Genomic DNA, 22,905 nt, shown 5'->3' with positions numbered 1-22,905 from the left:
GCTTTTGTTTAGAAGGGAGCAGGGAGCTTGTAGCCTGCAGAGTGTAGCACCTGCAGCACAAATTTGATCTTTTTTAGGCTGCATTTTCTCGGCCGATCCTGATTCATAAAAATATTGAACAAAGATAAACTCAAAAAAGCCGTTTTGATTTTAATTTTCTACATGTCCCCCATCATGAGAAAAGTGCTAGAAGAATAGGTTAAAAACACCATTAGCATTGGAGGGGGTCTTTAAGTGTCCCCATAGGAAGAACTGATAGTTAAGATGGCCAGCGTCGGGACATTTATTTTGAAAAGTCATAACTATTCACTACTTAATCCAAAAAATAACCAATTAAATAACTATTTACTTTACCTTGAACATTTTTCTGATTAGTTCTTACAAATTATTTGAAATTAGTGAAACAGGAGTTACTTTTACATAACTTTAAATATGTATTCTAAATCAACAAACAGCGAAAGGTCAATCCTGCACCGCCAGTATTATATTTGTAATGAAAAATAAAGAATATAAATTGTATTTATTAGAAAGTAGAACAAATTCTGGAAAAATGACCAGCTTGAACTCCCAAGCTGATGAGGAGCCCGTGTGTGTGGTGTGTAGTTTGGTTTGTGGTGTGTAGTGTGTGTGTGTGTTTGGTTTGTGGTGTGTAGTGTGTGTGTGTGTTTGGTTTGTGGTGTGTGTGTGTGTGTTTGGTTTGTGGTGTGTAGTGTGTGTGTGTGTTTGGTTTGTGGTGTGTAGTGTGTGTGTGTGTTTGGTTTGTGGTGTGTAGTGTGTGTGTGTGTTTGGTTTGTGGTGTGTAGTGTGTGTGTGTGTGTTTGGTTTGTGGTGTGTAGTGTGTGTGTGTGTTTGGTTTGTGGTGTGTAGTGTGTGTGTGTGTTTGGTTTGTGGTGTGTAGTGTGTGTGTGTGTGTTTGGTTTGTGGTGTGTAGTGTGTGTGTGTGTGTTTGGTTTGTGGTGTGTAGTGTGTGTGTGTGTATGGTTTGTGGTGTGTGTGTTTGGTTTGTGGTGCGTGTGTTTGGTTTGTGGGGTGTGTGTGTGTGTTTGGTTTGTAGGGTGTGTAGTGTGTGTGTGTGTTTGGTTTGTGGTGTGTAGTGTGTGTGTGTGTGTGTGTTTGGTTTGTGGTGTGTAGTGTGTGTGTGTGTGGTTTGTGGTGTGTAGTGTGTGTGTGTGTGTGTTTGGTTTGTGGTGTGTAGTGTGTGTGTGTGTGTGTTTGGTTTGTGGTGTGTAGTGTGTGTGTGTGTTTGGTTTGTGGTGTAGTGTGTGTGCGTGTTTGGTTTGTGGTGTGTGTGTTTGGTTTGTGGTGTGTGTGTTTGGTTTGTGGGGTGTGTGTGTGTGTTTGGTTTGTAGGGTGTGTAGTGTGTGTGTGTGTGTTTGGTTTGTGGGGTGTGTGTGTGTGTTTGGTTTGTGGTGTGTAGTGTGTGTGTGTGTTTGGTTTGTGGTGTGTAGTGTGTGTGTGTGTGTGTGTTTGGTTTGTGGTGTGTGTGTTTTGTTTGTGGGGTGTGTGTGTGTGTTTGGTTTGTAGGGTGTGTAGTGTGTGTGTGTGTGTTTGGTTTGTGGGGTGTGTGTGTGTGTGTTTGGTTTGTGGTGTGTAGTGTGTGTGTGTGTGTTTGGTTTGTGGTGTGTAGTGTAAATGGCGTTTACTTATATAGCGCTTTACAGTCACAGTCCCATTCACCCATGCACACACACATTCACACACACATTCACACACTGATGGCGGCTCCGCTGCTGATCACTGACGCCAACCTCCCACCAGAGGCAAGGTGGGGTTCAGTGTCTTGCCCAAGGACACTTCGACACATGGGCGTGCAAGGCGGGAATCGAACCTGCAATATTACGATCATGAGTCGACCGCCTTACCGCTGCACCACGGCCGCCCGTAGTGTGTGTGTGTGTGTGTGTGTGTGTGTTTGTGGTGTGTGACCGGAGCAGCCATGTGGACGGTGTAGACTGGGCAGGTCTGGCACTTCATTTCAAATGAGGATTTCCATCATTCTTGTAGAAGAGAACAAAAATGAGGACGATGATCCTGGGTTCGTGGTCTGATCCCATGTTATGAACTCACACTGTAGGAACTTGGTCTCGTGCTTTTCTTTTGTTTCATGCGGGATCATTCACATGTAAGCGGGTCGACGGTGCTTTGTTTCTTCATGCAGGTTCTGAACAGAGTTCTGGCGTGTCTGACAGCAGCCAAGCAGGTCCAGTTCTCCGAGGTCGTCCTCACGGCGGGGAACGAGTGCGTCGGGGTGCTTCTCGCCAGCCTGGAGCCCAGCGGTCAGCTGATGGAGGCCGTCCTGGCCTACGGCCTGGACCAGCTGCAGTGCTGCCGAGGCTGCGGCTCGGACTACAGTCTGGCGGTGCTTAGTCTGCTCACGCTGGTACAGGCTGTTTTTCCCCCTTTGCATACTCCAAAGTCTGACGTGGTGTTCCACTGTCTACGTGCCTTTTGTGTGTAACCTGAACCGGTCTTTCTGCAGGACTTTTTTTTATCAGATCAATTAATCGATCTGAATCTATCCAAACTTAAAAAATCAATAATCGATCCATAAAAGTAGAGATTGATCTTTTATGCCTTTTCCTTTCTGCAAAAACAGCAGTAAACCCCAAATCAGCTAGCTTGATGCTAACGTATAATGGAATTTCCCATAGGACGGCTAATGCTAACTCTTGGACCCAAACGTACATTCCTGACTAAATGAGCAGCTTTATAGACTCACAGGCAGGAATTTTCCAAACTCTTTTACAGAAACATTTTTTAAAGTAACCATTTGTGGTCTAAAGCTCCATTTTTTTGCTTCAATCTTCTGGAATAAAGTGTAATACTATAAGGAGAGCTCCACCTAGTGGCCAGACGGAAACGCCCTCCAGCAGAGACAGACCATAATGATCTGCACGTTGGAGAAAGCATGGAACGCTGTGTGCTGTTAACCATTTCACTGCTTTATTATTTCACTGCTAATATTTACAGTAGCTGAACTGTATCATATTAATAGGAATATTCTTAAAACATATATAGATTATTGATGTATTTCCACACAAATGTCTAAATGTGTAAACTGTGTAAATTTAACATTAAATTGAATCCAATCAAGGGGATTGAAAGAATCGAAGGAAATTGTGAATCAAATGGATTCTGGAAATGATCGGTGACACCCAGTCCTTCCTTTGTGAAAGTGGAGTTTCTCAGCAGCTTGGCTCTGTCTTTCAGATTGTGGATCAGGTGAACACAAAGCTGCCTGTGTCCTTCGTAGAAAAACTTTTGGCTCCGGACTCAAAGCTGCTGAATCTTCGATGTCACCCAGAGAAAGAGGTGGGCTTCCAACATCAACTATGATTGATAATATCGTTATCGTTATGACGATGAATGATATCCTATGGCAGATGGAAACGATCACCTACCAGTTTTTGTTGCTTTTGTTGAATCTGTGTGGTAATAAAGTTAAAAATGAAGTTAGGATATTTGAAAATAAACCATTCAGAAGACTCAATAAAGGCACCGAAATAAGATCTGTGGAAGCGAAATCCGGATGAATGTATATAGATGTAAATATTGCTTACTATTCATTTATGAATATATTAAGTCTTTATGATACAAATTGTGAAATGAGGGTTTTTCCATCCGTCTTCAGAACCCGCTGAATCCCCTTTGGGGTCGTGGAGTCCAGCTACTCTTGGGCAATTATTTAAAGACCCACTGTGTGTTTTTGAGGGTTTTAACATCTTTGTAGCATTTTCCTCATGACAGAGGACATGAATACAAAAAATTAAGATTAAATCTGTGTTTCTGAGTATCTCTGTCCAAATTGTTGTGAATCGGGAGCAGACGGAAAAAATGCCATTTGAAAAAGCTTGTGTGACATAAGAACTACAATCCGCAGGCAGCGGCCTCCAAGCTCCGCCCCTTCCTTATCTTCCTGTCAGACAAACAGATTACCCTTTATTAATGGTAGTTAATGCCTAGTTAAGCCACATTTAACTATCAAATAATGTCTTAACAGACACCTTTATGCATGACTTTACATCCAGATTCAGAACAGTGACTATGGAAACGTGAGTTTCTATCAAAGGGGGCTGTTTATAAATGCATGAAAATCCACAAGTGCTTAGCTTTTATACGATGCCTTATGTATTGAAATGGTAAAATGGCCGTGTTACAACTTTCATCATCTAATCAGGAATGTTGGTTACACATGTTTATGCTGCTGAGGGTTTATTATTATAAGTTCAAGCTTCTTTCTGCTCTTTTTCATTTAGAAATGAAATGTTAAATACTTAGAATAGTTTTTAATCAATGAGATAAACGATAAAAAACTAAGTAAAACATATAATCCGGTTCTTTTCACCCTGACGATGAGGATAGGGCTTCGAGCTTGAGCTACTTCTTCAGAAATATTGGTGGTGTTCATGTTTGGGCCTCCTGTCCCCCACAGGTGATGGCTGCGGTCCACGCTGTTTATCAGGCGCTGCTGAGCCTGAAAAACATCCCCACCCTGGAGGCGGCCTATAAGATGGTGCTGGGAGAGATGGCCTGCGCTCTGTCCAGCCTGATGGAGGGGCTGGAGCCCCTTGGCACCAAAGTGGCTCCCGTTGGCCCCTGTCTCAACATTCAGCACCCTGCGTTTGCATCCCTATCCCTGCCCCTGGACAAGGCTCAGTTCATCCTCCTCTTCAATCTGAGCACTCTAACCACCATTGGAAACACCAAGAACTCCCTTATCGGGGTGAGGGACTAATTCAGGCCTAACCTGACCTAAGCCTCTGATCTGGGGAAGTTAGACCCCCATTAGATGATGAAGCTCACGATCAGTACGCAGAGCTCCAACACAGATGCTGTCTGAAGACATTCAACATTTTCACCAATGAAAACCAGAAATGTCTTTGATTTTGGAAAATGTCTTTGTCTAGATGTGGGCTTTGTCACCGACGGTCTTTGCGCTCCTGACTCACAACCTAACGGTGGTTCACTCTGGACTGGCTGTGTGCTACCCTGCCGTCCAGTACGCCGTCCTCTACTCGCTGTACTCTCACTGCACGCGGTAAGAAGCTTCCTTCTTTATCTGTAAGGGTTCTCACACATCTAAGGGAAGACCCTGCATGCTTAGGAACAGCAGAAGTGTGTCCTGTGATCCACTTGGTCTGTGGTTGACCTCACACCATTGTCATTTGGAGGAAAACTGGGTCTGATGGGTTCATGTTGCTGTTCATGTACAGCACTGATCCCAGTAGGCTTACATTAGTGGGGCAGCGATATCGTCACCATCCAGCCGTAAAGTTTAGATCCAGATTCCAGGAAAACAAAGACGTTCTTGGATCTATTTGTCTCAGTTGCTGCATCACAAAAGCGCTTTTTCAAACAGCAGGTTCCACCGGCTCCTCATGCATCCAAATTTGAATAAAGAAATACAAATAAATGCAGTTTTCATCTTAACTTTCTTTATCTTAAAAAGCTACAACAATATGTTTAAAACACAATTTTCTGTAAGGTAGCAGGAGAGAGTGTAAACAAATTGAAAACAGCTCTGTGATGAAATTCTAATGAACTCCTGCTGCTCTGCAGAAGCCATGTCCAGAAAAGGACACAGATTTTGGGGTTTTAGCTAAAAACAGCATCATCATAATGAAAAGACCACCGGGAAAACTGGATCAGAAGATGATCGGAGGACTTTAAGGTGTTGCATATGAATCCGACAAAATAAGAGGTTCAGCCATCCCAAAGCTGGCATTTTCTAAATATAACAACAAACGCGAGTCCATCATGTTTTTAACTTTATTAGCAGCGTCCCATGACATTAGAGAGCTGGACACGGGTCATCGGTTCAATGCAGCTTCCTTTGAATCTGGAAGAGCTTCTCCATCAGAACCGACCGGCATGGAAGGCAGGGTCGATGTGCTGCATGAGGAGAACCAAGCTGCAGGCCTGAGGATGAACTGCCTCCAACATCTCATCCTCTCTTTTTCTTTGCAGGCACGATCATTTCATCTCATCCAGCCTGTCGTCATCCTCTCCTTCGCTGTTCGATGGTGCTGTCATCAGCACTGTTACCACGGCGACAAAGAAGCATTTCAGCACGCTGCTAAGCCTGCTGGGAGGTCTGCTGTCCAAGGAACACCTCCAACCCGAGGCCAGGTTTGCTCATGCACACACAGCGTTCTGCGACTGACCCCCCAGTCTACCTTTGGTTCTTTTGGGCCCTAAAGAAGCTCATTAGTTCTCAGAGCTCCCGTGTTTTTGTTTTTTATTTCAGAAGGGGTCAGGGGGACATCTTGTTTTACTGAAATATAAGGATGGAACAAGTTACAAAGTTACAAAAGCAATCCTGGAATCAGTTTATAAAGCCAAATGTGCTCCAAATGGAAAAATTCCTCAAAGTAGAACCGCTGAACTCCAGGGACAACATGAACATTTGCCAGTCGCCAATTTTGAGGTCCCTTTGTCTGTTTGGCGAGGGAAACTTGGAGGGATGTGGCGAGTAGCCCTGTTGGCCCCCCATAATCATGTTTATTAGTATTCCTTTTGGTGACTATATTTTTATTTCTCAATGCTCCTCCTCTTCTGTCCGCACACGAGATACACCAGAGCACATGATACACACACACACACACACACACACCGGTAATTCATGTCTTTCTATTGATGGAGCAGTTTGAGGATTTTTGACAGCATCCAGACAGAAGTGGAGGACAAACCTGCTGGAGTTTCAGCAGCAACAGAGAGTTTAACAGGATTTCAGAAGCAACACTTTAAGTGTTTTGAAAGCAAACATTTAGTAGAGGTTTTTTTTTACTGAACATTTTGTCTGCAGTCTAAGGCATTTTGATCTGAAACTGACTTTTATTTTGTTTTTGGTGCCACTAACATACAGTAAAGTATTTGAACCCCTGACTAATCAGCTAGAATTCGGACCCTCAAAGACCAGTTAGTCCACCTTTACATAGTCCACTTATTCTCCTAAATTATAAGCACCTGTTTGAGGTGGTTACCTGCATAAAGACACCTGTCCACCCCATACAATCAGTAAGAAGCCGACTAACATGAGAAACACCAAAGAGCTGTCCAAAGACACCGGAGACAACATTCTAGACCTCCACGAGAGGTCTAGAATGTTGTCCCATAGCTCCAAAGGGCTATGGGGCATTTACCAAGCAGCTTGGTGAAAAAAGATCCACTTTTGGAGTAATTCTTAGAAAATGGAAGAAGCTCAACACGACTGTCAATCATCCTCGGACTGGATCTCACCTGGTGGGATTTCTTTTTTTTAGTTTTTTTTTTTTTTTTTTTTAGCTTGTCCTGTCCAACAGCTGGGCAGACAGATGAGAGCTGAGGGCCTCTTGTGTTGGACATATTTTGCTTTAACAAGAGGGGTTATTCATCTTCAGACAAACCAAAGGTATGTCTGAATAAACCCCTTTTGTAATTGAGGCCAAACTTTATTAATTTCAATCATGTTTGAAAATCTTTGGTGTTGGACCGGACGGAAAAGGAAAGAGGGGAAGAAGAGAGAGGGATGTTAGAGAGGGGGGGGGGTAGGGGGTGATAATAGGACGGGAGGGGGGGGGGGGGGGGGGGATAAGACCATGAAGCAGCATAAAGCAACAAGTTTACTGGTTGTTTATCATTACGGTAAGGTTCAAATGTAGTACAAAAAGGGGCGGGGCCTGTCCACACACACACTCAAATGTTATAAACACACCTGCTAGCTGCAAAAATGTCCACGTCGACATGTACACAAAACAGATAGTGTTCACACGCATACTTATGCCTTCAAACCAACTAGTGTGAAATATTTCAATCTTTCTATCACGCAAACTGTTAGTGCAAAGGTGAGCTAACACCTGTGCTCAGGTGAGTGTTTATGTTCTTCTAAAATGGATGGAGGAATTTGTAAAGAAGGAAGGAGAGTGCACAGCCATCCCCACACCAAGACCCCCGCCGGAACCCCCCCAACGCCACACGGGAGCAGGCAGGGAACAACCGCTCCCCGGGCGACCAAATCCGCCACCCAGGCCAGGGCCAGCAGGACCGCCGCGAGGCCCCCAGAGCCAGAGAGCAGGGAGGCGTGGGGGGAAAGAGAGCGCCGCCCCAGCCCAACCAGGAGAGCAGCCCCCCCGCCGCGCCGGGAGAGCCCAACGCAGGGCCCCACCGGAGAAGGGCGCCCACAGCCCCAGACGAGCACCCCATCACCCCCCAGGAGTTCAACCAGCTCTGGCTTCAGCATACTCTGCCAAGAATCTGAATTCATTACCGATGTTTTGTGGGAAGAACCAAAACTCAGGGAGATGCTAAGTCTTTAATCAGGTACGAGCCAGGACCCCCCCAAGGGAGACCCGCTCCGCACTCCAGGCAGCCACCCACCCGGCCCACGGTTGGCCCAGGGAGGAGCAAGGCAGGGGCCCGCCGCCCCCGCCCAGGAGGGGGGCACCCCGGGGAAAAAGGGGGCCCACAAGGGGTGTTGTAAACATGGCCCGACCAGGCTCGGCCACAGTTGGAAATTTGGCGGGGCCCAGCGCTCAGGGGCAAGGACCAGAACCCACTCCCAGGGACACGGACACCCCCGGCTCAGGTGTGATGTGAACAACCCCCCCCCCCCCCCGAGCGGAGAGAGCACCGCCGGGCCCAGGAAACCGGCACCCAGGGGATACGGCAGCCGTTGCCAAGGGCCCCGTACCGCCCACCAGGGAAGGGGTAGGGGACAGATGGTCTTAGGTCCCACCTGCCTTGCAAAATGTGTGTGCGTGTGTTTGAGAGGGTGTGTGTGCATGTGTGTGTGTTTATGTTGGGATGTATATATTGAGGGGGAAGGGGTGTGTGTACTAAGGGGGGTGCAGTTAAAATTGGCGGGTAGGGCACTGAGGGGACATCTCCTGATTACTCACAGTGATCTCCCCTCACCCTCCCCACCAAGGGGCCCTAAATGTCTAAGGTTCGGTTAAAATTGTGAGGTAGGGTGCTGGGAGGACATCTACTGCTTGCTGGCAGTGATGTCCAAGCACCCCCCCTACCAAGGGCCCTACATGTCTAAGGTGCAAATTAGGGTTGGGCGATGTCCCCTAAATTGGCCGTTGATGATGTTTGCTGCGATGATATCGTCGGGGGGGGGGGGGCTATTTTTAAAATCTTCGTTCTTATATAATTGCTATTCGTTATTTTACTTTATTACTTTATTTATTTTATTTCCCAACTAATGACTCATCCACGATGATCCAGTCTAAACTGAGGGAAGTGACTTTAACAAAAAAAGTAACAAACAAAATAGAAAAGAAGTAGTCCGCTCCCGCACTTAACTAGTCAAGTGGACCGGTGGAGTGCGGACTTGCAGCTTTGTGTTTGGGGAAGGGGGGGGGGGATGCTTTGTTACATGAGCGGTATGTGTGGAAGATTTAAGACTGCGATCCGTCCCGCAGCTCTAGGGGTACGAGCTACCGAACTCAGAACCGGGTCTAAAAGTGTGTGTCTGAGCAGAGCTCGGACCGTCTGCACACACACAGCGCTTTGGGGCGTTTTAAGCTTTAAAGTAGAAATGTGGCTCAGTCCTTAGAAACCGTTCAAACAATCACGTGGATTTGTGTTTCCAGTCGTGTCCTGACTAAATAAAGGCTGATGTTATTCCCACATATTTGCGTGCAGCCAGGATGCAGATTGCAGCGCCTCCCAAAGCTAATGTCGTTAGCCCGTGTCAGCATACTGCTAATCCTGGCTTCTTTCCGGCTCCGTTCAGAAAAAGCACTGACCACACGGATTAAAATTCAAAGGATGAGCGAAAACCTAAACCCCCCACCCCCTCACCCTAATATGAGGTTGTATGAGGAAGGGGGGTAAGTTGGGGACAGCTGGTAGACTGTCCCCCGGTGGTCAAACAGCTGTCCCCCCCCCGGACCAGGATGACCGGACCATGCCTGGGCAGATTTTGGAGACCAACCTCCTTCCCTCAGTTAGATCATTGAAGGCGGGTCGTGGCTGGGTCTTCCAACATGACAATGACCTGAAGCCCACAGCCAGGAGAACCAAGGAGTGACTTCGTAACCAATCAAGGTCCTGGAGTGGTCTAGCCAGTCTCCAGACCTCAACCCAATAGAAAATCTCTGAGTTTCTCAGCCACAGCCCAGAAACCTGACTGATCTAGAGGAGATCTGTGAGGAGGCGTGTACAATCTGTCCATCACAAGAGGCCTTCAGCTCTGATGTGCTTGCTCAGCTGTTGGACAGGATGAGGAAAAAACAGGAAACAAATCCTTTTTGCCTCACTGTAACTTCATAGTAATGGTGTTTGTTCAGGAAGGGCTGGGAGGGCATGAATGATAAAAACTGCAGGAGGATTTTGAAACCAACAGCTGACCTTCAGGACTTTTCCTATTTTGGGTGTTTCATCAGTACGGTGGCAGAAGCACATTGGTGTGGAGCTGATGCTGCAGGAGCAGCTGCCATAGTGTTGGTTGTAGGAACCCTTCTGCGTGATGGTAAAGGCGGTTCGGTCATCACGCTGGCCCTTAAAGGGATCAGGTGTCAAATGTTAATGACTCTGAACCCCCTGCACCTTTCAAAGTATAATCATTGTTGTCTGCTCTTTCATCGAAATCAGTACTTCATGATTGACATGGTATTCATGTAAAAAGCAGTTTCTGTCTTATAAAACATACACACATGTTGTAATCTCTACTTTTGTTTCTGAGTAACTCATTGCTGTATATTGTTTCTGCTGTGAATCAAAGGAGGTGAAAGCAGTCAGCCATTCAGCTGTAAAGGGAGTAGAAGTACTACAGTACCAGCCAGAAACCTAGTATTTCCATAGAAGTGTTCTTGCTCTTTCTCAAACTCTGAGCGAGACTTTAGCGGTGGACTCCTGCTCTGGCTTTTTCAGGAGGCTCCTGCTGACCTGGGCTCAGGAGATCTCTCTACTGATGGTGAAGTCAGACACCTACAGCCCCCTCTTCTCCCTCCCCTCCTTTCACAAGTTCTGCAGAGGCCTGCTGGATAACGGTGAGTGAGGCAGGACTCTTCCGCTGTCCAGGTCACAGTGAGGCATTGCTTCTTTCTGTCCCGACAGCCCTGCATGAAGACAACGGCGTGAGCCTCCACAGCTGCCTGAGCCTGCAGCTCCTCCTGCCATGGCTGTCCTCTGAGCTGCTGCAGAGGTGAGCTCCATCGCTGCTGCCCCGCCTCTGAGCCCTGCTCTTTAAGGGGGGGGTGGAAGAACTATTCAGTTTACTGCCCCAATGAAAGCCTGTGACGGCGTTCTAACCCTTTAACACCGGAGCTGTGGCTCAGTGTTATGCTGAATCGCAGCACTTTACTGTTGTGGATCTGCTGGAATTTGGTTAAACGTAAAATGGTTGAAGAGGAAGAGTGCTAAAAGAGTGTTTCCTGTTGCTGGGGACAGCTCCAGTGTTAAAGGGTTCAATGTAAAGCATCAGATAAAATAATGACACCAAGAATGGACTAGACCAGGGGTCTGGAACCTCATTGGCCGAGAGAGCCATAAACGCCACATGTTTTTGAATGTAATTTCGTGAGAGCCATACAATATGTTTAAAGCTAAAAGTACAAGTGAATGTGTGCATTTTATGTCATTTCAACACTTTTAAAGTACAATAAGTCTGTGGATTCTTTTTAATAACATTATTATTGTAGTGGACTGAGTTTAACTGGGCGGCTGTTGGGTCACGTTCTAAGTTCCAGAGTTCATTGAACGCATCATGCAGAGATGCTGATTGGCCCTCAGTTCTGTCGCTCAGCCTGTTGTTAGGGAGTTTGGACCAATGGGGTTCAGCTATGGGCCAAATAAGGGAATAGGAGGGCTGAAAGTTGCGGGAGCGCTCTCTCTTGGTGGGAGAGATTCAGGAGTTCCTGATTGGTTGTACGGCGTTGGTTACGGTCTGCAGTAACCAGACTAAAGAACCCTAAAAGAGGTTAAGTCTCCGTGCTTCAGTGTGGGAACGGGACGCTACATTATGCTGTTGCTAATAAATGAGTATTTCTAGCATGAATGTGATTCTGGTGCTGCATGGTGGTTCTGCTGATGGTCTAGTCTGGTTGATACGTGGTGAGTCTCAGCTTCACGCAGGCGTTGAGACGTCCATCCGTTAAACGTGATCATAGGTCTGAATGTTCTTTACATGTGAGAAAGACTGCTCACATGCAGACGTGGAGCCAAACATGGTCAGTACAGCAATACTAACACGCTGCAGTGGCAAGCATTGCATCGCACCTGGGAAGGACTGGTCTAATGAAACTTTTTTTTTATTTTTTATAATTAAAGGTTTGTCTGTGAGCCAGATGTGGCCATCAAAAGAACCAGATATGACCAAATACTTCCTAATGTTTCATGTTCACTTCATTACAGCTCTTCTACCGTTTACAGTGACCCTCCAAATTTTAGAGCTTTCTGTTCAGGTGCAAAGGCTCTAGAGTCATATGAATTCTTCTAACAGGGTTTCTAGAAATCTCATGCAACCTCTCAAGACTAATGAACTCATCTTCTCCCACTTATCTGGAGCCAGGTCAAAGGGCAGCAGTCTGTCAGAAACACCCCCCAGTTGTGCTGCATGAACCCAGAGGCGCACAGTACCTCCTCAGGGAGGCGTCTAGGAGGAACAGGAGAGCTTTACTGATGTGGAGGATCAACCTCTGATCTGAGCTCCTAACGGCTCTAGAGAACCTCTCACTAATGTTAAGGGCACTCCCAGCTTCCTGAGGAGGAAACTCGTCTGATAATTACATGGGATGCGTCATAGTATCCAACATCTAAAATAACAAGTTGTTATGTACTAATATTGAAACCTTTAACGAGTAAAAGAGAAGGTTTTTCTGCTTTCTTTCACCTAATCCATGCATTTGTTTCTGAAGCTGACTGTTTGTGTCCATCAGGTGTGTGGATGTGTGCAGAGTCCAGCTGGTTCATTCCACGGTCAGAGTGAGGCAGGCCTTTGCCAAATTATTCAGGACCATCCCCCTGGATGTAGCCTTGAGGTAAGACCTGATCTCCTGATGGATGCATCCCTGCAGGTTGGAGACTGAAGCTGTGTTGTTCCTCTGCTTGAACAGCAACCACAGCGTGCCTGAGACCAGGCACATTTCTCTGGCTATTGGCCACCTGATGAGCCGAGCACACAGCACCACCTTCCACCCGCAGGACTTCAGCGACCTCATCAGCTTCATCCTGTACGGAGTCCTCCACCGAGGAGGGTACGCTCAGCCGGGCACGGGACACAGCCGCAGCATTTCATGGGTTCAGAGAGGAAGCCCGATGGTCCGGAGTTTGGAACGGACCTTGATGCAGAGTTCCCGTCAGAGAAGTCCATTGAATTATAAGGCCATCGTTGACTGAAGGAGGCAGAGGAATAACTTAACATTTGACACAAAGCAGGAGAAAGTGGGTGGAAAAGATGGATGCATGCTAAGCTAGCAGACTAAGGGTTTTGATGATGGTGTTTCCTTGTTAAATAGCAGTTCAACCTTCACAGCCTCGCTGTTTTTTAAACAGGACTGTGTTCTGCGTCCTAAATGGCTGTTGACCTTGTCAATCAATCTCATCTGTGTCGTGTTTTCTGTACAGAGATGCAGCACGTTGCATAAATCTTCAGTCGCGATCGGATCTTTTTCATTTTCTAACACCAGTAAAAAGCAAAGTGTTTTACAGCCTTAAAACATCTAGAACCCTACTTTGTGGATTTAATCTGTCTTTTTGGGAGGTTCTTCCTGCAATAAATGTGTTTGTTTAGTGCTACACATTGGTGTTGAAGCACAAAGTGCTTCACATTAAAGCAAATCAAATACTCATTAGAAATGCAAAGTGTTTGAAAACAGAACAAAGGAAGGGAACTATCTTTTAAAAACGCCTCAAAAGGCTTGAATTTCCCCCAGAAGAGAGTTTAACAGAAACCAAGTATAGAGAGGGTGATGAGGTACTGTTCAACTAGTCAACTGAACAGAACCACCGCACAGAACCGTCAGTGATGGTTGCTGCTGGAGCCAGAATTCCGGTTTCCTAAAATCTCTGTCTGCAGCAAGGACCCGTGGCTGGAGCGACTGTACCACAGCTGCCAGCGCCTGGAGAGGCGGGACTGCCGGGGGGGGTCCGACAGCAGCAGACTGGACCTGGTGCCGTGGGCTCTTCTTAAAACAGAGGCGGTTCTGTGGCAGTGGGCAGTGTGGGAGGCTGCACAGTTCACCGTGCTGTCCAAACTCCGCACCCCTCTGGGCAGGGCCCAGGACACCTTTCAGACCATCGAAGGTAGGAGACTGAGCGTTGGGGGGTCAAGTGCAATGCCGTTGTGTCAGGACCCCCCTTCAGTATGGTTTATTCCCATCTATGTGTTTCAGGGATCATCCGGAATTTAGCTGCATACTGTCTGAATCCTGAGCAGGACCTTGGGGCCTGGGCCGGTTCTGGAGGCGATGGAGACGGTCACCACTCCAACCAGCTCCGCCTTACTCTGCTGCTGCAGTACCTGGAAAACCTGGAGAAGCTCATGTACAATGCCTATGAAGGCTGCGCCAACGCGCTGACCGCTCCACCCAAGGTGGGGCAAATGCCTCTAAACCTTACAAGCCCCTGCCTCTTGATCATGTAGATCATTGTGCTGCTGCACTGCTGTGTGGGCTCACCTGTGCCGCTGTGTGGGCTCACCTGTGTCTCGCTGTGTGGGCTCACCTGTGTCTCGCTGTGTGGGCTCACCTGTGTCTCGCTGTGTGGGCTCACCTGTGTCTCGCTGTGTGGGCTCACCTGTGCCGCTGTGTGTGCTCACCTGTGTCTCTGTGTGGGCTCACCTGTGCCTCTGTGTGGGCTCACCTGTGTCTCGCTGTGTGGGCTCACCTGTGTCTCGCTGTGTGGGCTCACCTGTGTCTCGCTGTGTGGGCTCACCTGTGTCTCGCTGTGTGGGCTCACCTGTGTCTCGCTGTGTGGGCTCACCTGTGCCGCTGTGTGGGCTCACCTGTGTCTCACTGTGTGGGCTCACCTGTGCCGCTGTGTGGGCTCACCTGTGTCTCGCTGTGTGGGCTCACCTGTGCCGCTGTGTGGGCTCACCTGTGCCGCTGTGTGGGCTCACCTGTGCCGCTGTGTGGGCTCACCTGTGCCGCTGTGTGGGCTCACCTGTGCCGCTGTGTGGGCTCACCTGTGCCGCTGTGTGGGCTCACCTGTGTCTCGCTGTGTGGGCTCACCCGTGCCGCTGTGTGGGCTCACCTGTGCCGCTGTGTGGGCTCACCTGTGCCGCTGTGTGGGCTCACCTGTGCCGCTGTGTGGGCTCGCCTGTGTTTCGCTGTGTGGGCTCACCTGTGCCGCTGTGTGGGCTCACCTGTGCCGCTGTGTGGACTCACCTGTGCCGCTGTGTGGGCTCACCTGTGCCGCTGTGTGGGCTCACCTGTGTCTCGCTGTGTGGGCTCACCCGTGCCGCTGTGTGGGCTCACCTGTGCCGCTGTGTGGGCTCACCTGTGCCGCTGTGTGGGCTCACCTGTGCCGCTGTGTGGGCTCACCTGTGTCTCGCTGTGTGGGCTCACCTGTGCCGCTGTGTGGGCTCACCTGTGCCGCTGTGTGGGCTCACCTGTGCCGCTGTGTGGGCTCTGGAGAAGCTCTCGCTGTGTGGGCTCACCTGTGCCGCTGTGTCAGCTCACCTGTGCCGCTGTGTGGGCTCACCTGTGCCGCTGTGTGGGCTCACCTGTGCCGCTGTGTCAGCTCACCTGTGCCGCTGTGTGGGCTCACCTGTGCCGCTGTGTGGGCTCACCTGTGCCGCTGTGTGGGCTCACCTGTGCCACTGTGTGGGCTTACCTGTGTCTCGCTGTGTGGGCTCACCCGTGCCGCTGTGTGGGCTCACCTGTGTCTCGCTGTGTGGGCTCACCTGTGCCGCTGTGTGGGCTCACCTGTGCCGCTGTGTGGGCTCACCTGTGCCGCTGTGTGGGCTCACCTGTGCCGCTGTGTGGGCTCTGGAGAAGCTCTCGCTGTGTGGGCTCACCTGTGCCGCTGTGTCAGCTCACCTGTGCCGCTGTGTGGGCTCACCTGTGCCGCTGTGTGGGCTCACCTGTGCCGCTGTGTCAGCTCACCTGTGCCGCTGTGTGGGCTCACCTGTGCCGCTGTGTGGGCTCACCTGTGCCGCTGTGTGGGCTCACCTGTGCCGCTGTGTGGGCTCACCTGTGCCGCTGTGTGGGCTCACCTGTGTCTCGCTGTGTGGGCTCACCTGTGCCGCTGTGTGGGCTCACCTGTGTCTCGCTGTGTGGGCTCACCTGTGTCTCGCTGTGTGGGCTCACCTGTGTCTCGCTGTGTGGGCTCACCTGTGTCTCGCTGTGTGGGCTCACCTGTGCCGCTGTGTGTGCTCACCTGTGTCTCTGTGTGGGCTCACCTGTGCCTCTGTGTGGGCTCACCTGTGTCTCGCTGTGTGGGCTCACCTGTGTCTCGCTGTGTGGGCTCACCTGTGTCTCGCTGTGTGGGCTCACCTGTGTCTCGCTGTGTGGGCTCACCTGTGCCGCTGTGTGGGCTCACCTGTGTCTCACTGTGTGGGCTCACCTGTGCCGCTGTGTGGGCTCACCTGTGTCTCGCTGTGTGGGCTCACCTGTGCCGCTGTGTGGGCTCACCTGTGCCGCTGTGTGGGCTCACCTGTGCCGCTGTGTGGGCTCACCTGTGCCGCTGTGTGGGCTCACCTGTGCCGCTGTGTGGGCTCACCTGTGTCTCGCTGTGTGGGCTCACCCGTGCCGCTGTGTGGGCTCACCTGTGCCGCTGTGTGGGCTCACCTGTGCCGCTGTGTGGGCTCACCTGTGCCGCTGTGTGGGCTCGCCTGTGTTTCGCTGTGTGGGCTCACCTGTGCCGCTGTGTGGGCTCACCTGTGCCGCTGTGTGGACTCACCTGTGCCGCTGTGTGGGCTCACCTGTGCCGCTGTGTGGGCTCACCTGTGTCTCGCTGTGTGGGCTCACCCGTGCCGCTGTGTGGGCTCACCTGTGCCGCTGTGTGGGCTCACCTGTGCCGCTGTGTGGGCTCACCTGTGCCGCTGTGTGGGCTCACCTGTGTCTCGCTGTGTGGGCTCACCTGTGCCGCTGTGTGGGCTCACCTGTGCCGCTGTGTGGGCTCACCTGTGCCGCTGTGTGGGCTCTGGAGAAGCTCTCGCTGTGTGGGCTCACCTGTGCCGCTGTGTCAGCTCACCTGTGCCGCTGTGTGGGCTCACCTGTGCCGCTGTGTGGGCTCACCTGTGCCGCTGTGTCAGCTCACCTGTGCCGCTGTGTGGGCTCACCTGTGCCGCTGTGTGGGCTCACCTGTGCCGCTGTGTGGGCTCACCTGTGCCGCTGTGTGGGCTTACCTGTGTCTCGCTGTGTGGGCTCACCCGTGCCGCTGTGTGGGCTCACCTGTGTCTCGCTGTGTGGGCTCACCTGTGCCGCTGTGTGGGCTCACCTGTGCCGCTGTGTGGGCTCACCTGTGCCGCTGTGTGGGCTCACCTGTGCCGCTGTGTGGGCTCTGGAGAAGCTCTCGCTGTGTGGGCTCACCTGTGCCGCTGTGTCAGCTCACCTGTGCCGCTGTGTGGGCTCACCTGTGCCGCTGTGTGGGCTCACCTGTGCCGCTGTGTCAGCTCACCTGTGCCGCTGTGTGGGCTCACCTGTGCCGCTGTGTGGGCTCACCTGTGCCGCTGTGTGGGCTCACCTGTGCCGCTGTGTGGGCTCACCTGTGCCGCTGTGTGGGCTCACCTGTGTCTCGCTGTGTGGGCTCACCTGTGTCGCTGTGTGGGCTCACCTGTGCCTCTGTGTGGTTTCACCCGCACATGAGGCAAATGTTCTTAAGCTTGGAGTTAGTATTTTTCAGGAAATGATGGTAAAAACAGGCTTGCAGGAGTCAGCAAATGGACCAAAGCGATCCAGTCATTTAAATGACATAGAATCACTGCATGTATATATGTGTGTGCTACTTTATCTGTTAGGAATGTCCTGGTGTGTCTAAAGTTACACAAATGATCATTTAATTTCAACTATTTGCAGCATTTTCTAAAAGACCGGTTTGAGTCCAGCAGCATCCTGAGGTTCTGTTCAGCCTTTGTAGCCTTTCTGTCAAACATGGACTGTTTGGGTTTCAGGCAATCAGGACCTTTTTCTACACCAACCGTCAGACCTGCCAGGACTGGCTGACCAGAATTCGCCTGGCCCTGATGAGGGTGGGGCTTCTGTCTGGCCAGCCTGCGGTCACTGTTCGCCACGGCTTTGACCTGTTGGCCGAGTTTAGGAGCAGCAGTTCTCAGGTCAGTGCACGGAGGATTGCTGCGTGACGGTCAGAGCTTGGGCTGCGGTCAGATGACTGCCCGGTTGCTTTGCTTAGCAGGCTCTGGAGCTGGAGGTTCCTCTGGCCCTGATGGTGGAGGCTTTGTGTGAACTGCGCTGTCCCGAGGCCATCCAGGGACTGGCGGCCTGGAGCCTGCAGACCTGTGGGAAGAGTCTTGGCTGGGTGTCGTCTGTGGCTCTGCAGGCAGAGGGCAGGTGAGAATGCCCCCCCCACTCGTGCTGCAGTGCACGACGGGTCATCAGGGCTGCGTGGGAAATGATTCAGCGTAGCGGTCTAACATTTTTTCCCACTGAGCTGTCAAAATAACAAAGATCCTCAGATTTGTGTTTGTTTATTTGATTTTTTTTAGAACGACTTTATAGATAAAAAATTTTTTTGCATTATTGGTTGCTGATGTTTCTAGTTAGTAATTTTTGTTTAAAAGCGAAAGAACCTTAGCTCAAAAAAGGTTCAAACCCCGGCTCTAGCAGCCCTCCCTTGGTGCTCTGTAAGCTGCTGTGTTGATGTTCAGGTTCGAGAAAGCAGCTCTGGAGTACCAGGATCAGCTGTCTGCCATCACTGGGATGGACTGCAGCATCAGAACCTCTCCAAGCTGTCTGCTCAAACTGTCCAGCAGCGTCAGCAGTCCCAAGCACTCCTCCAGCGGTAATCCTGTCAGATGATTGGTTCAGCTGCTGGGGGCGCCGCACGGGAGCTGAAATCTTTCCTCTGAGCAGGTGAGAGCAGGAAGACGGTGCTGCTGAAGTCTGCCGAGTGCTCCCCTGAGGTCATCAACTTCCTTGCTAACAAGGCCTGCCAGTGTTACATGGCGCTCTGTGATTGGAGCTCTGTGAAGGAGTGGCAGGCTACGGTCAACACCCTCAAGCAGAACTCCACCAACCCCGTCAGCATCACCTTGAGGACCGATCTCAACTACATCCGGGCTCTGAGCTGCTTCGAGGATGGAGACATGGAAGAGTGTGGAGCACAGCTGGACCTGCTGCCCGGAGAGGACTACAGCTCTTTGTCTGGCGCCAAGGACAAGCTGGGTATGTGGACCAAACTGTGGGTGGTTGTGCAGCAGACATCCAGCTCTCCGTTTAAGGATGGATCTTAATGTAGGAGACACCACAAGACATTTCTTTTTAGCAAAATAAGACGCCAAACAAAAGAACAAAATCTGACGTCATTTTAGATCCAGCTCCTGCGTTCTAAAGGTTAAAAGTTGTTACCATCAGATGTGTTTGAAGTCCATTCCGTTCATTTGAGATTTAAAAAAAGATGAATCACTTGAAAAGTCTGTCTGGATGTCTGGAAACGGTTGGATGTAGAAATCGTGGGTGAACTCTGGAGCTTCTCCTCAAATTATTGAAGGAAGAAACTCAGATGAAAAACTCCAAACTTGTTTCCTTAAGTTTTCATGTGTTTCAACCGAATGAACGTACGGTAGATTCCACGAACCCACTTTATTACCATATTATTACTGTCTCACTGTGCTGTTGTTCCAGTGTTCATCATGATTGGACGCTGATGACACATCCACCTCTGATGCAGTTGGAGCTGCCTGCAGACATCAGCTGACCTGAACTCTGCTGGTTTTCAGATCTGAAGAGGCTCCTGCCCTCCTTGAGTCCGGACCCCGCCGAGCTGCAGAGGGCCATCGAAGTGCAGCTGCTGCGCAGCGCCGTCAGCGCCACCAGAACAGACCGGCAGGAGCAGAAGACCACGCCCACCGTCGAGTATAAATGCCTTCTTTGACTGGGTTCTGCTGCGATCTGTGGGACCGGAGCCAGACGGTTCCTGCAGCTCCTCCTGCTTCAGCGCCGGTCAGAGCTTCTCTGTGTTTGCAGGACTTTGGTGCGTTGCCTGAAGCAGACGGGGAGGATCTGCCTCGGTCCTCTGCGCCTCTCCACCCTCACGCTGTCTCCAGGCCTTCCCACTCAGTCCACCCTGCAGCTCCACTGCGCCACCAGCCTGGAGAGCACGCTGACGGGCCAGGACGTAAGTTTCCCCCGCGCACCTCTGTGCTTTCTGTAAAAGCTGTCAGGGAACGTAGGAAAGAAGATGGTTCCTTCCAAACCCCATACAACCACAGAACCTCATGAATGGATATAAAGAGGAAGAATCCTGCCGTCTGAGAACGGAGCCGTCCGAGAACGGGACCGTCTGAAATGTTTGTAGTTGAATGGGACGGTGGTGTCTATTCAGGCCAGTTGAGTTTATTTGGACCATTGAATGACTGGATCTGGAACTGGTTTGTCTCTAGCCTCCTAAGTGATTTCTTCTGTTTCCATGCCACCCAGGTCTGTCCAGCTAACAGGCTTTTAGGTTACCAGAATGGCTTATCAGTGCTAATTATTTCAAATTCTGTTTTCTGGTTGGACAACCTCCTCTGGCCTACTTTCGGCTTTGCAGAGGGCTTTTAGGTGAAGGCTTTCCTCTGGGGAGGGTTAATGGTGACTCAGCTGTGCTCTCTGCAGGACGGGCTGATCCCCCTCAGCAGTGAGGCGCTGCACTCCTGTAAGCAGCAGGACGTCCAGCTCTTCATGCAGGCGCTCAGATACTCCACCTTCCAGAGGCAACTGCTGCACACGTCCAAAGGTACCGCAGTCCAAACTGCTCTCCCACACATCACCGTCAGCACTCACCTTCATATCCAAACGGAGGTACTGATGAAAAAGGGGAATGGAGTCGACGGCTTGAGGTCAATCGTTCTAATTAGAGGAAACAAATCCATTCAGCAATATTTCGCAATAGTTCATTTAGCAATTCTTGGATCGATTCAAAATGCCTTCAGGACCATATTGAATTATTTCTGATCGTCCTTCAGCAACAGACTCTTGTGTTCCACTTAAATCTCCGACCGCTAGTTTGCAGCCCCGCCCACTGAGCCTCTTTGAGCAGCTCCAGCACAAATAAAACGACATGGTGTCAGCGAGAAGCAGCTTGTTCTGCTGTTCTGAGACATGAACTACTTAATGAAACTGTGCAGCTGCAAAGCGGGCCACTTCTGCAGAACCTCCCAGCTATAGATTCTAGTTCTGATGGATGACAATGATGTGTCCAACGCTCTGGAAAAAGGCCATCGTCGTGGCGATGAGCGGTGAAGTCCGTGTTTACTTCCACGTGTGAGAAAGTGGAGCAGCAGCTGCAGAGCAGACGGTCATGGAAACAAATCGGGCTGAAACGATTCCTCGAGTTACTCGAGTTACTCGATTACAAAAATTCCTCGAGGCACAAACTCTGCCTCGAAGCCTCGTTAAATTCCTATGACGTGCACTACACGCGCGGCGCAGGGATTTGATTGTGTCACACGGACCGTTTATTCACACGGACCTTTTGAATTTAGTTGGCGCGATGGCGGAGAATAGATCTATAAATAAACGGCAGAAATTGTCTAAAGTGTGGGATCATTACACACTTAATAAAGAAGAGAACAAGGTGCAGTGTCTCTACTGCAAAATAGAGCTGGCATACCACAACAGCACATCTTCCATTCAGCATCTGAACAGAAGACATCTGCGCGACCGCTGGAACCCCGACCCTTAGGCGCGGGATCCGCGCGTGCCACCGGCAGCGAGCGAGCGAGCGAGCGAGCGAGTGGTGGTGTCAGCCACTCCGCGCCCCCTCCGCGTGAACAGTGGGGGGCGCCTCGGCAGGCGGCGAGAGCTCCTAGCTGCGGTGTTCAGGCGACCGGGCCTGCTTTGAACACTCTAATTTTTTCAAAGTAAACGCTTCGGACCCCGCGGGACACTCAGCTAAGAGCATCGAGGGGGCGCCGAGAGGCAGGGGCTGGGACAGGCGGTAGCTCGCCTTTCGGCGGACCGCGAGGCTTCTTTAAGCATTGCAAAAATAACAAGAGCATTATTTTTACTCGAAATATAAACAATGATAATGATCAAATATGTACTTCTGATTCTTTTATTTTTAAAGGCCTTCCATTTTGGTGTTGTGGCACCCTTTCAAAGTCTTCTGTCTCCCCCCCCCACATACAAAATGTTCTAGCTCCGCCACTTCTCAAGACCAACTTAAAAACACCAAAAGTAACATTTGCATCAGAGCGGATCTTTAAAATCAAATGCTTGTTCATTTTACAACCACATCATTTTTGTTATGCAAGATTTGTTTTGGTCGTTCAAAAACACACAAATCGTTTTATCCGATTACTCGATTAATCGATCGATTAAGTGCTAGATTAATCGATTACAAAAAGAATCGATAGCTGCAGCCCTAGAAACAAAGCATCTGAGCCACATTAAAGCTCTTCATCCTGTCAGGCTGCCTCATCATCATCACTTTAATGTTTCTGGATAGAATTAGTGTTTTTATTTTTCTCCCTTTACTGTTGAATCACTGTTCAGTCTCCTGGAGGATCTACATTAATGTTGGAAACTTGATTTCCTCCATCAGACTTTTAGAACATTATGGGTTCAGACACATTCATTCTATTGTTTTTCTTAGACTGAAATATATTTTGTTGTGGAAATCAGACAATGTTGACTGTTCCCTTTGAATATTTGAAGTTACCAAATTAAAAGCACAATGAATTTGCTTTGGTAACAGCAGCTTCTCTATGAGACACAGTTGCAGTGCTTGACATAGTGATCATTAAATATACTGAATGTTACCTTCTTATTACAATCAAAGACGTATTAATGTTCAGGTAGAGTTTTTTCTAAGTCA

The 22,905-nt window shown here is 49.8% G+C and overlaps 1 protein-coding gene across 2 annotated transcripts in view; it reads left to right on the top strand.

Annotated features, from left to right (window-relative positions):
- smg1 (SMG1, nonsense mediated mRNA decay associated PI3K related kinase) overlaps positions 1–22,905 on the top strand; it is an 84,340-nt gene that overhangs the window by 21,138 nt on the left and 40,297 nt on the right. The window contains exons 11-28 of one of the 2 annotated variants that reach the window (XM_023957921.1): positions 2,159–2,380; positions 3,211–3,312; positions 4,433–4,723; positions 4,908–5,038; positions 5,968–6,129; positions 10,858–10,976; positions 11,044–11,131; positions 12,864–12,965; positions 13,041–13,181; positions 14,003–14,229; positions 14,319–14,518; positions 18,041–18,202; positions 18,280–18,437; positions 18,755–18,888; positions 18,960–19,271; positions 19,826–19,961; positions 20,073–20,223; positions 20,703–20,823. In XM_023957921.1, coding sequence (XP_023813689.1) covers positions 2,159–2,380; positions 3,211–3,312; positions 4,433–4,723; positions 4,908–5,038; positions 5,968–6,129; positions 10,858–10,976; positions 11,044–11,131; positions 12,864–12,965; positions 13,041–13,181; positions 14,003–14,229; positions 14,319–14,518; positions 18,041–18,202; positions 18,280–18,437; positions 18,755–18,888; positions 18,960–19,271; positions 19,826–19,961; positions 20,073–20,223; positions 20,703–20,823 — 2,959 coding nt within the window. The remainder of the gene's footprint in view (positions 1–2,158; positions 2,381–3,210; positions 3,313–4,432; positions 4,724–4,907; positions 5,039–5,967; positions 6,130–10,857; positions 10,977–11,043; positions 11,132–12,863; positions 12,966–13,040; positions 13,182–14,002; positions 14,230–14,318; positions 14,519–18,040; positions 18,203–18,279; positions 18,438–18,754; positions 18,889–18,959; positions 19,272–19,825; positions 19,962–20,072; positions 20,224–20,702; positions 20,824–22,905) is intronic. The other variant, XM_023957922.1, reaches the window with a different exon arrangement.

Source organism: Oryzias latipes, chromosome 8 (assembly GCF_002234675.1).
Source record: "Oryzias latipes chromosome 8, ASM223467v1".
Classification (NCBI taxonomy): domain Eukaryota; kingdom Metazoa; phylum Chordata; class Actinopteri; order Beloniformes; family Adrianichthyidae; genus Oryzias; species Oryzias latipes.
This window is presented reverse-complemented; position numbering and strand designations above follow the sequence as displayed.